The 12,368-nt window shown below is 36.5% G+C and overlaps 1 protein-coding gene across 6 annotated transcripts in view; it reads left to right on the forward strand.

Moving 5' to 3' along the window:
* LRBA (LPS responsive beige-like anchor protein) overlaps window positions 1-12,368 on the forward strand; it is a 402,779-nt gene that overhangs the window by 363,298 nt on the left and 27,113 nt on the right. For 5 of the 6 annotated variants that reach the window (XM_050327298.1, XM_050327299.1, XM_050327301.1 and 2 more), the window contains 4 exons: window positions 830-1,022; window positions 3,700-3,762; window positions 7,241-7,396; window positions 11,849-12,016. In XM_050327298.1, the coding sequence (XP_050183255.1) occupies window positions 830-1,022; window positions 3,700-3,762; window positions 7,241-7,396; window positions 11,849-12,016 (580 nt within the window). The remainder of the gene's footprint in view (window positions 1-829; window positions 1,023-3,699; window positions 3,763-7,240; window positions 7,397-11,848; window positions 12,017-12,368) is intronic. The other variant, XM_050327300.1, reaches the window with a different exon arrangement.

The raw sequence follows: 12,368 nt of genomic DNA on the forward strand, positions 1-12,368 counted from the left end.
TTCTCCTCATGTTTGATACCCAGATCTAAGATCCTCAATATTTTGCTTTGACACTTGCAATATTTTTAGAGAACTTAGTTTAAAAGTTATTATACTTTTCAACTTACTAAAATAAAAAAAATTAAAACCTTAAAAAAATTAGGTTGAAAATGAGAGTCTGGATTCATTCTGGAAACAACACAGGATAGTGTCTGTAATCACATCCACTTTATATTCTTTACAACTGCATTTAATTATGTTTGTCCTTTGAAACACATTTGCAGTGAAGTCTTCTACTTTGCATTCATAAATCTTATTTTTGTGCACCAGAAATATATACAGAACATACATCTAGTGTATGTGTGTATCTGTTTATTTTAATGTGCTTTCATGTTCTCATCTGGCTTGTAAAGAATTACAGTCTGCCAATTTAGTGCAACTTGAGACAATCTCTGGGAGCAGGAATTTCTTTTGCCCACTTTTTTTGTTTCCCTCCTAGTTAGGCATTGCTTTCCTTGACATGCTGTCTCTGCAGATACAAAGGAGAATTCTTTTGGCAGAGATAGGTGATTGAAAACTTTTAATTTAATCTGCTGTGATCTGTAGTAAAGTCTGCATATAGACACTCTGTATTCAGCAAGGCCTTCAGATTATTAATGTATGTAAAGGTTTTTCTGCCTCAAATACTCTTTTCCACAAGCCTGTCCACTATTACTGCATTTGCTTTTCTCTGCAGCTGCTCTCTGATCTTGTGTGTTTTAATCTGATCTTCCTTCTCTTGTCCTGTCTTTTCTCCCCTCCGTGTTTTCTTTTCCCGTGTATTTGGGTTCTTGTTGTGTGCACTCAACAGTATCTCCTCCTGCAGAGCCCGTTGATGTTCACAGAACAAGCTCAACAGGACGTTATCATGGTCCTGAAGTTCCCGTCCAACTCCCCTGTCACTCACGTGGCAGCCAACACCCAGCCTGGCCTGGCCACTCCTGCCGTGATCACAGTTACTGCAAACAGGCTCTTTGCTGTAAACAAGTGGCATAACCTCCCTGGTAAGTAAATTAAAGTCAGAAGCCTAGGAAACCCCTGCCATAAAGCAGCACTTCCATTGTCGCTTTCAAGAGTTGCTGCTGAACTGTTGTAAGTTTAAAGCGGAAAGAGCAAGTCCGCTTCTTTGACACAGCGCGTTTTTCACGTGTGGACTTAGCTTCTCCTTGAGAAGGTAATCTGAGCTATTGTGTAGTAAGATGTGTAGCACACCAAAGGTCTGTAATAACAATGTATCGCTTCCCAGGCCATCAGGCACTATGCAAGAAGACAAAACCAGTCTGTCACTATTTGGTCATGCGAAAGGCACACTCTTCCTCTTTAAATCTGTTTTTCAGTCAGTTGGAAGCCTGGACCATATCATGTCAAAGACGGATTTAAAACTTGTAGAACTTTCTAAAATATTTTCTGCTCTCTCTTTGTTGCCTATTATAAACACCATGATCTGATATTAGAGCACTCAGTGAGAATTAGTAAATAAAATACATGGGAAGGTCTGTACCTTAAACGTCCCAAAGTTACTAAGTGCTTATGTATTTGTCAATATGAAAGGGAAACGACATAGCCATTTGCATAGCAACTAATCAAATGAATTTTTCTTTAAAAATGTCTTGGACTGGAGAATTTAGTCATCCTGCTTTTAATTCTAATATTCTCCAGTCTTAAGAACATTTATCCTCCTTTCCCTGACTATGACAGTTTTAGACCCAAGCCAGGAAAGGTAGTTTATTTCAGTGGTATGCAGTAAATTTGGTCAAAGGCTTTTCAAAAAAGGGAAAAAAGAGCTTCTACTCAAATAACTGAAATAGAAGATGTTTGCACCAGAGAAATACTTACATCACTGAAATTCCTACTGAGAAATCTTGACCCATGGTCCTTGATTACTTTTTGAAAAAAGCCAGATGACTCCCACACTTTTTCCTAATTCTTATAAATTACCTCTCAACGTTGTCCAAATAGAAACATCTAAGTATTATTTCACCCACCCAAGAAATGCTTAAAAAGAGAGGTGGAAAGGAAGAAGGGAGGGGAGACTTCTCTAGATAACAAGTTGTAAGCAAGAACTAATTACAGGGCCCTTGAGATTTTTTTCAAAGGAGTATGACAGTATCCTCTCATACCTTGAATGTGTGACCTTGGGCATATAATATTCAAGGCTTTTAAATAAATGGCCTTTGTGGACATAAAACAGTCATAGAAAAGGGGAAAAAAAAAGAGGTTCTAAAGTGGTAGGACCTGATTTTGATTTGTAATAATCAACTGGTTCGAACTGAACAAAACTTCCATGTATTTGTTTTTCCCTCACCTCTGAAAGGAAAACCAGTAAGCTGTGCTTTTGGAGTCGCTATTTTTTCATTTAGAGGCATTTTACACTTTTCTTGCCTTTACAAAGAATTCAAGAAAACCTACAGATCAAGACAGACAAAAGCCAACCAACCAAAAACTCGCCTCACCCCACTTCTCTGAGAGCACACTCATCAACTGCAGGCTGTTAATGGAGTACTATGCTTAAGATACCTGGGTATGGACTCCTGACACTAGCCTTCACTATTGTTGTCTTCCAAATTCAAACCAAAATGAGATCTGCTGAGATCAGAGAGCAGGTATCATTACTCTCCTGCTGTGGGCTAAGCATTGTCTTTACTAATGAGGCATCATGATAAAAAAGTTAAGTTGCCAAGTGACCAGTTGTCACTAATTTGTAATTAAAAATCCCATTCCTGCCATTGTATATGAATTTGGTGGCTTTGCTGACATCTAATGGCACTGGTACCCAGAGGGATGCTCTGTTTTGTCGTGTAGATTTTGTGTTTTGCTCCGTGTTATTGTTTTATTGCAGCAGAACTTTGAATTTACTTATGAATAATTTATTCAAGAACCCTTCTATTGATACTAATGTTTATATTAAGCTATGGATGGTAGATAGAAAAATCATAGATTTATGTATTCAACCATTATTTCCTGTTTCTCTTCCAAGAATGTATTGTGGGCTGTTTGGTTTTGGGGTTTTTTTGGGGGGCGGGGTTTACTTGTTTGTTTGTAGCGAAGCTGTGGAAAAAAAAAAGGCTTGCTTTCTAACACTGAAGGAGAATTCAGTACATAAACATTTCACTGGCGTGCCAAGTGCCCAGATGAAATGTAGGTTTGCACAATTAATGTATTAACTTCTGTGCAAACTCGCAAATAAATGGGTTTTGGTGATGGATGAATCGTTAAATACAGGATGACTACAAGATTTTCTTGTCTGCATCATAAACTGTCTTTTTTAAAAAAAATGTCCTTTTGCTTCAGTTGTTCAAAGCAGTGTTTTAAAAAATAAAGAGGAAAATAGTATTTGCTACAGTCAGCAGATGGTTGTCACATTTTGTTTTCAGTCCTCTTTACCACTTAATTTTGTTTTGTTGCGACAGGAGATGTTGCCAGTAAAGCATCTGCTAGAGCTTATGGCTCAGGACCAGAGCTGCTGCTGATGGCATACATTCAGAATAGCACTAATCTAAAATAAATGTTTAATAAGCAGTCCGTGAAAGCACCTGGATTTTTTTTTCTTTTTAATTCAATTGATGCAGAAGAATCTTCAATAGTTAAAAAAAAAAAGGCCATTGCTTTGATTTATAAAATGTATGTGACTTCTCTGTTAAAAAAATGCAAAGTTTTAAAATCTTCTTTCCTGAATTCCAGCTCATCAAGGTGCTGTACAAGACCAGGCTTACCAGCTGCCAGTGGAAATCGATCCTCTCATAGGTCTGTCACTTCCTTCTCTCTTTGCGATTCATTAAGCTCTGTATGGTGGCCCTGAAGTGTAGATTACGGTTGTTTTTCACTTGCTGGTTGCTGGGAATGGAATTTTCCTGATAAACCATTTGCATGCAAATTGGAATGCAATGAGCTGTGGCTATGCTGGTATTTCATCAACTCCCCCTCGTTGGTTTGCCTAATTTGAACAGGCCTAGGACGCGTGTCAGTGAAAATTAATATGGATGCTGTAATAATGTGTGATTGAGAATGTGCATGAAGTACTGTCAGGATAATATTGGATCTTTTCATCACTCAGACTTGTTGATGAGCAGGAGCGAGGCACGTTATGATGAATTGGTGCACTGCTAATGTGATGGAGCTCCTTTGCTGAGGAAATTTTCATAATAACAGTGGGGTTCTTAACTGCACCATGTTGTGAAAAATAAAACCATGGTGCCAGGGTTTCATCATTAAAGGAGATCAATCCTTTCTTCATGGACCTGCTGTTCAGGCTGAGGGGATTAATGTGTAATTGCAAAGCGGTTTCAAAGTTGAAATATATTGCCCGCTCCATTTTAGTATTGAGATATTAGTATTCGTTTTTCAAGGGTATTGCATCTTTTCATCAGCTTCACTAGTTAAATTTGTATATGTTTTTCTTTTATTAAAAAGGGGTGGAGGAATCTCTCTTTTATATAATGACTCAGTGTAATAGATTCAATTCATGACTTTTTATTACAGAGGTTTATTAGTTCATATAGAGCTGATTTTTCTATTAGCCTGGTTAGAGTTTGGTCAGTTCTTTCATTACAGCACCAACTTTGGGGAGTGCATACTTGGACTATAATTCAGGAGTCTGTAGCATGGCAAATGGAACCTTAAACAGGATCAGAAAAGAAAAACTCCAACAACCTAACCCCAAAACACAAACTAGTTGTAGGACAGCAGCAAAGAAGATAGGATTCTGTGTACCCACAAACACTATTAGACATCAATCTTGGACAGTTTAAAAAACCAACTATTTCAGGATTGTAGTTTAAGTAGAAAAGATACAAAGTGGCCAATTATAGAAACATGGGAAAATCAAAACAAATCTGAACTTGCCTGGATAGGTTAGAATGGCAGGTCTTTCAACCAGTGAGAATTAATTTCAAAACTAATGTGTGTATCTCGGTAGGAACTGCGTTGTATCAGTCTACAAGTACAGACTGTTCCTGTATAGCCATTTTGGTGGGTAAGCTCTATTATAATTAAATCAGGAACAGTGTGGGCATATGAAACCATTTTATAAGAGCTGATAAAATGTTTTTCCAAAGTTGCTAAAATCTATTCTCATCTGAATAATATAACAGTTACGATTTATAATGAGGAGGACACATGCTGTAACTCTCCTTTCTTCCTGAAATAGATTTTGTCCAAAAAATGTTTGGAGCAGGAAATGTAGATTCTGCTTTAAAACCTACTATCAAGAAGATCTTAGAAGTACTTATAGATATTACAGCAAAACCCTCAAAATCCCATTGAACCTGTCCGATTTTTTTTTTTATATAAATATTGTGAAAAACGTGGGAGGACATAAAATTTTTATTATCCTTTATGTTTTTTCATAATTTTAACATTAAAATTCCCTTTTTGGCCTGCCTTTAATTTACAAAATACTTTGGCTTTTGTTTGGTATAAACACCTTTAAAATTAACATTCACATTCTGAAAAATAGTTTCATATTCTCTTCATAGTATAGATCTCAAATCGGCCTTGTAATTACAGTGGACATAGTTTAAAAGGGTTAAGGCTTTCTTTGTCATTGCTAAGTAGCATCACTGGGTGCAAGCAAGTAATTATGTAGGTAATATTAAAGGGTTTTAATTGTGGCTAGACACATTTACCTAGAAATGGCACCTAAGAGGACCACAAAATTACTCTTTTATGGTTATAGCAGGAATCTTGTTGCTGTCTTAGTTGTGAGGAGGGATTCCTGCCCTCCTCATTTTCCAGTTGCCCAGGAAGGCATAAAACAGCAATGTCTGACATGACAGAAATCGAAAACTTCTTTTTGAGGTGAAATTTTTTTAAGGTCTTATCCACGTGTCGATCTGCATGTTTTTTGAGGGTTTCTTTGCTGTTATTTTGTCCTACAGAATGTTTCACTGTGTATTTATAATTTGTTGTTACTCTGTAAGCGGCCCCAACAGTGGTCAAGGCCAGGTTATGTGCTGCCTGCAGAGCAAGTGGCAACACCTTGCTGAATTATTTGCTACCCCTATGGACAAGACAGTATCAACATTTTAAACACAGCAAAAGCATAAATAAATGAAGGATTTGATACGGAGTAAATGGAATAAGCCCAAGGCTCAGGGCATAGCTAGCCTATGAGAACAGAAAGAAGTTAACGAATAAACAGTAAAGAAGAGCACAAGACCAGGACTGAGGTCTTGAGCACAAGACCAGGACAAGAGGTCCAGGGGACCACTTGGAAGGAAGTAATGGTGCTCCAAGCAGTTGGCAGACAAACACAGGCTCAGGAGAAATTATTTACCTGCACAGAAATCAAGTTGGCTCAGGAACATTGAAAGTTCTTCCTACAGTGTAGGATTTGCATTATATATATATGTGGGGACTTATGTTGATTAATAAAGAAAAAATAAGTATGAAAAATGTGTTCACTAATTGATTCTTGTTCATTCTGGGGTTCTCAATATAAGATGACCTGAGAAAATGATGTGATGATCCCAAGGAGGTGGTAGAGTGGTAGATCCTTGGAGGTTTTTAAGAAAAGACTGGTCATGGCACTTAGTGCCATAGTCTAGATGACATGATGGTGTTGGGTCAAAGGTTGGACTCGATGATCTCAGAGGTCTTTTCCAACCTAATTGAATCTGGGCTTCTGTGAAATAAAATATCAGGTGATCCAAGTGGGGCAAATATTTTCTCTCATCTTTAAAGGTGATTATGGAGATAAACTGGTTAATTTTTTTTGCAGTGAAATGGTAGTGATGTCTAGTGAAGTTATTCTTTTTTAAATTACAGTGCTTGCTATGAAATATCAGTGGTATACAGTTTTGAAACTGTGATTCCATTGTCTACTGTGTTTAAACCATTATACAGTTCATGTACTGTCTTATCATTAAATTCCCTTTCTTTGTTTCTAATTTTTGATTTCTTATACTAGAAGAAGGGGCAAAGGAAACTTATTATGTTTTTATGTATCATGCCTTTGTGAAATATTTAATTTGTATTTCTCAGCTGCATTTGACTTAAAGAAGGCATTTCTTCTATTTTAGAATATATACTACAAGCAATTAGCATTGTTCCCAAAAGTGTAATGAGTTTTTTTGTAGTAGAATTACAAGCAAGAAGTCCCTACCACAAAAAGAGAGTAATAGCTGTGAGGAATATATTTGTCTGAACATAAGTTTCTAGAATGTGCTTTTGTTCTGTGAATGTGGATGCTAAAATTTCTTGGTTTGTGTTTCTTTGTGTTCAGCCAGCAATACAGGTATGCACAGAAGGCAAATCACTGACCTTTTAGACCAAAGCATTCAGGTACATTCCCAGTGTTTTGTCATCACCTCTGATAATCGTTACATCCTGGTCTGTGGCTTCTGGGACAAGAGTTTCAGAGTTTATTCTACTGACTCAGGTAATGTATTTTAAAACATGGGAATAACCTAAAAGATCTTTTATGTTCATTGTCAGCCAACTGTTTCAAATAAAGAAGGAGGAGTGGAGTGTGTATTTATCCCCCTATTAGTAATATTTATCAGATCTTTTCTTACCTATTAGCTATTGTGTATGCTGTCATTTTTGTGCAGGAATGGCAAATGTAAGAGAAGGAGCTCTTGTTTAGGCAGAACATCACAGTTAAAACTTATAGAATAGGGATGCCTGTTCTTATGCTGTAGTTTCCACAGGTAAATGAGTTTGTATGAAGCCTTGCATACCAGGAGAATTAATTATTCTTAGAGTGCTTACCTGAATTTAATGCTGGTTGGTTTTCAGCACCAGAGAATTTTTTTTTTTCTGAGGAAATACAGACAAGTACCATAGAATAAGAACAGAAGCTAAGTCTTGAAATCTGGTGAAAGAATATTTATGAAAGCCTTTGAAAGCTGTGCTATAATAGAAAAATTGATCCAGAGCCACTGAATTCTTTTATATAACATAAACTGATCGATATAATGGGTAGCAGTTAAATTAGTCTGTCAACTGGAGTGTATCCAAACCATTGAAGTCATACATGTGTCATGCTAAATAGAAAAGAATCTTTCAGTGTAAGAGCTACAGGAATTTAAAAGCCATGGAACCCCAGAAAAAAATAGGTATGATTTTTTCCCTTTCATTATCTTATAATGGGAACAGCGACCTCACTGCAAGGTACTTCTTTGGGATTAATGACCCAGTGTGGTTAATGTGTGTGTGCCATCAAGCTTTCCAGTAGGTTATTAATCCCTAGGGAATATCCTGCATGTTTGTCATCATTTCTTAAATATATTAGTTAGCAGTGTTTTTCACACTTGGCAAGCCAAAATGTTTAACAAAACAGGATGGTCTATATTGAAAATCTGTGAAGACTGGATCTCATGGCATATTTTAGCATAGCTGTCATTTTTGCCATTTTAAAGCCTTAAGTATAAAGGAGAAGTTCCATTTACGTCACATTGACTGCCTACGATTCATTATACAGACACCTTGTTAGACCCTTCTTAGTTTAATTTTCTCATTGATGAAAATAAATTTACACTGTGAATTTAAAGTAGATCTTCAGAAAGGGTCGCTAACAGTAATAAATATTCAGTATATATTCTTGATTTATATGAATAGAGAACTAATTCTTTTATGTCAAAGGATGTATTTTACCTTACACCTATGGGAGGAACTTGTATGATTTTGGTAGCTTTGTCCTCCTATATCAATCTGAACTACAAATATCTCTTTATTTCCTCTGTGTGTATGCAGATTTACCAGGCACATTGTTACTACTGTAGCTAATGAGTGTATAAAGCAGAATACCATTGTCAGAAGAGATTTGTGTCTTCTGTGTGTCTCCTATCTGTCAATATAGCAACTCTAGCTCTAGCTTAAATCAGTGAATCCAGATGTAGTTTATTTTGCTGTGAATTAAACGGGAATATAGTAGTAAAATATTTTGAAATTGGCAGAACAGCAAGGGAAAAGATGATGTGATCATTAATGCATAATGGCAAGTGATCACAAGTGCTGAATTCAAATACATTTTAGCACTTACACAAGAAAGGAACCATTTTCCCATTAGATTTTGGGTTTGTTTGTTTGTTTTTAAAAGGAAATACTTCTAACATAAATCATGGGTTCTCAGCACAGCTAGTATAGCAGAAGCACAATAAAACGTTCCTCCAGCAGTGGGAATGATTTCTAGACAGCGTTTTAACTTCAGTAGTGCTGACTTGAGTCTTATTTTTCTTTTAATTATTTGTAGCACAGCTGTCAAATAAAACATTAGCTAGAAAAATTGTTCTGTCAGAAACAGATATCTGAGTGCATACGGTAAAGTTTGATATTGCTGTACAGACAGGACAACTGATTTTAAAGGAAACAAAAAACTTGAAGAACTGTTATGAATTTTTTTTTTTTTTTTACCAATGTAAAAGAGCAAGATCCTATTTCTTATTTTGATGAAGTTGGCCAAAACTTAAGCTGCACAATAGCAAAGTAAAACTAACAAGGCAGTGCAACCACAGAAACAACTGTCAAGCAAATAGCCTTGAAAAATGTTTGCTTTCTAGAACAGAACCTATAAACATAGAAATAATTGAAAGTGAGATCTCTATACCTCAGTGATGTTTATAGCATAAACTTCTGTTCTTAAAGTATAAATCGGCTCTGGTAGTTGAATATTTACAGCAATACAACTGAAAATATATCACTAATTATCCTCAAATCTAAACCATGTAATTGACAACTTGAATTTTCAGGGAGAAACATACGCTGGGTAAGATGCTTTTGCATATTGCCAAAATGTAGTTTTGAGTGTTTCACTGCTTGTAGCTGTGAAGTTCAGAAACTTCTTCTGACTAAATCTGTTGACTAAATCTAACTAAATCTGCCAACATCTGAGACAAGTGACCCTGCAGCAGGAATTAAAGCCCCGGTGAGCAGAGGTGGCCACTGTGGGATCTATTACAGACTTGCAGATATGAGTGAAAGGCTTGATCCCTGAGTTACTCACCCTTCTACTGCAAGGTAGATATGCACAGTAAGTGCGCATCCAGGGGTTTGCCCCATCTGGTTAGAAAAGGCTCACATGATGGTGCTTCACCTCACATTTTCTCTTGGAGGGTTATAGTAGGTTGATAAATTTCACCAGTGTTTTATTTTTTGAATCTGATGTCCAGGCTTCCTTTGAATTCCATCTTGTTATTCTGTTTTTTCTCTTGGGTTGGGTTTTTTTTCTGGTTTTCTCCACTTTAAAGTGCCATTACCTATTTGATCTTATATTATGAATCAGGTTGTTAACATTATTTTTCTTCTTTCCTCAGAACCACTCCCTTAAGTCTTTTGTTCCCATTAACTGTTATTTAGTGGCTGGATATGAATACAGTGCTTTTGTACTGCATAAGAAGAAGGCTATGAAATATTCACTATTAGTCATATTAAATGATTGACTAATCATTTTTAATTCATGCACCAAAATATTTTATTAAGATGAGCTTAATTTGAGTCCCCACACTGATTTGTGTTACTTGTTATTTTTAAGCACTCTTCAGAACATTTTATGTTATGTCATTTTATTTTTACTTATTTTATTCAGAAATGCAGTAGTCTGCATTTCCTGTTTATTTTTTGACCTGGGTTGTTATTCCTTCCAAAGCCATCGCTCTTTTTCCCTTCTGTTCTTCCTCATTCTTTATTCAACCCAAAGCACAAATGGATGCATGGTCATTTGGGCTTGAGAAACCCGAGGTCACACATCAGAGGCATCACACATCACACTTCCTTGTGTCGTTGGGTGCAGAATTTGGCCTGGCCCCTGTTACCTGAATGGGCCGAGTAGGCGCATTAGAAATGTGTGTGCACATCCTCTGTCCTGTCTTTTCAAGACCTGCTGTTGCTGGGCTTCAGCAGGTCCAGTGAGATGGATTTTTAAATTCTCATTTCATAGGATCAGGTATGCTGCTGGCAGACCCAGAAACCGGCAGGACACATGACTGGCCTCTGGCTGGGTGGTGTGGCAGAGCTTTGCTGCGAGTGACCTCACACACATTTCCTCTCCCGCATGCAAATCCACTATGCATGAGCATCCAAATTTACATTTTTCTAAAAATGTTGTCCTCTTTGGTTAAGGTTAAAAGGTAATAATGATATTCATGTTTACACATCCTCTTGAATGGCACTTTTTTTTACTGCCTGGGCTTTCTTTTTAACGTTTATGACTCTTATCACTGGTACAAGTGTTGGTCCTTTATTCAGTTGGTAAGAGAGTTTTTTCCAAGTCTATCTTCTGAGCTCTTTCAAACATTACAGAAATTCTTAAAAGGAAGAGATGCTGATTGAGGTAATCGGCAAGTGTTAAAATGGTGATGGAAAAACCTGAATACAGGAGTAACTTTTCAACTAAATCTCCTTTACTTTGTAAAGGAAATGCTCGAGTGCTATACATGGTGTATTTTCTAGGTAGCTCCCAAACTACCAGTTTCCCCTGGGTCCTGAGTGTTCTGTAAATTCTGATTCCATTCCCCACATTGCCATTAGATTTGCATTCTTACTGTTACTTTCATCAGTAAACTTACCTTAAACTTGTCTTGAAAGAGAATCCCATCGTATTTCCTGTCTGTAAACATACAGATCTAAAAAAAAGCATCTGGCATGTTTGGCCTTTGAATAAAGTATAATACTTGTAAACTGCAAGTGTTTTTTGTATGGACTATGTGGACTCCTGCACTTTTCAATAACTTTCTGCCAAATAAATAAAGAAAAAATAGTACTGTCCACTATAGTTCTTCTTTGAACCTTTTTTTGATAACACAAATATTTCTAAAATACTTTATAATGTATTTCATTTACCTTAGAAAGAATAAAATAGTAGTTTTAAAGGGATCAATTTCATGTGTTTCAGGTAAACTGATGCAAGTAGTATTCGGACACTGGGATGTTGTAACCTGTCTTACTCGTTCTGAGTCCTATATTGGAGGAAATTGTTACATCCTCTCAGGGTCACGTGATGCAACGTTGCTACTCTGGTACTGGAATGGCAAAACCAACATCATTGGTGATAATCCAAGAGGTAAGCAAAACCAAGAAAACCTTTTTTATAACGATGTTGTTTCAAAATGGCTTGAGTGAACACTTTGCAGGACAAAATTTTAGGTAACAATAGTGTCAAAGTACAGTGCTTCTTTTTTTTTGTAGTTGTGAGCAGTTCTAGTTAAAAGAACTGATGGTAAACAGTGTTTGCCTTGCAGCATAAGTAGAACTATTTTTTAAAGTTACAAGATACTGAACATTGCAAACACATTTCTTCTTGTCACCCATTCAATTGGGAAGGAGTGGCTCCAGGAGTGAGAGAAGGGAATTCCTTTTTTATATTTCTTCTTCAGTCTGAGTAAATATTTTTCTCACAACAATACAATTTCATT

The sequence above is a fragment of the Myiozetetes cayanensis genome, unplaced genomic scaffold (genome assembly GCF_022539395.1).
Source record: "Myiozetetes cayanensis isolate MyiCay16 unplaced genomic scaffold, myiCay2020 scf33, whole genome shotgun sequence".
NCBI classification, from domain to species: Eukaryota; Metazoa; Chordata; class Aves; order Passeriformes; family Tyrannidae; genus Myiozetetes; species Myiozetetes cayanensis.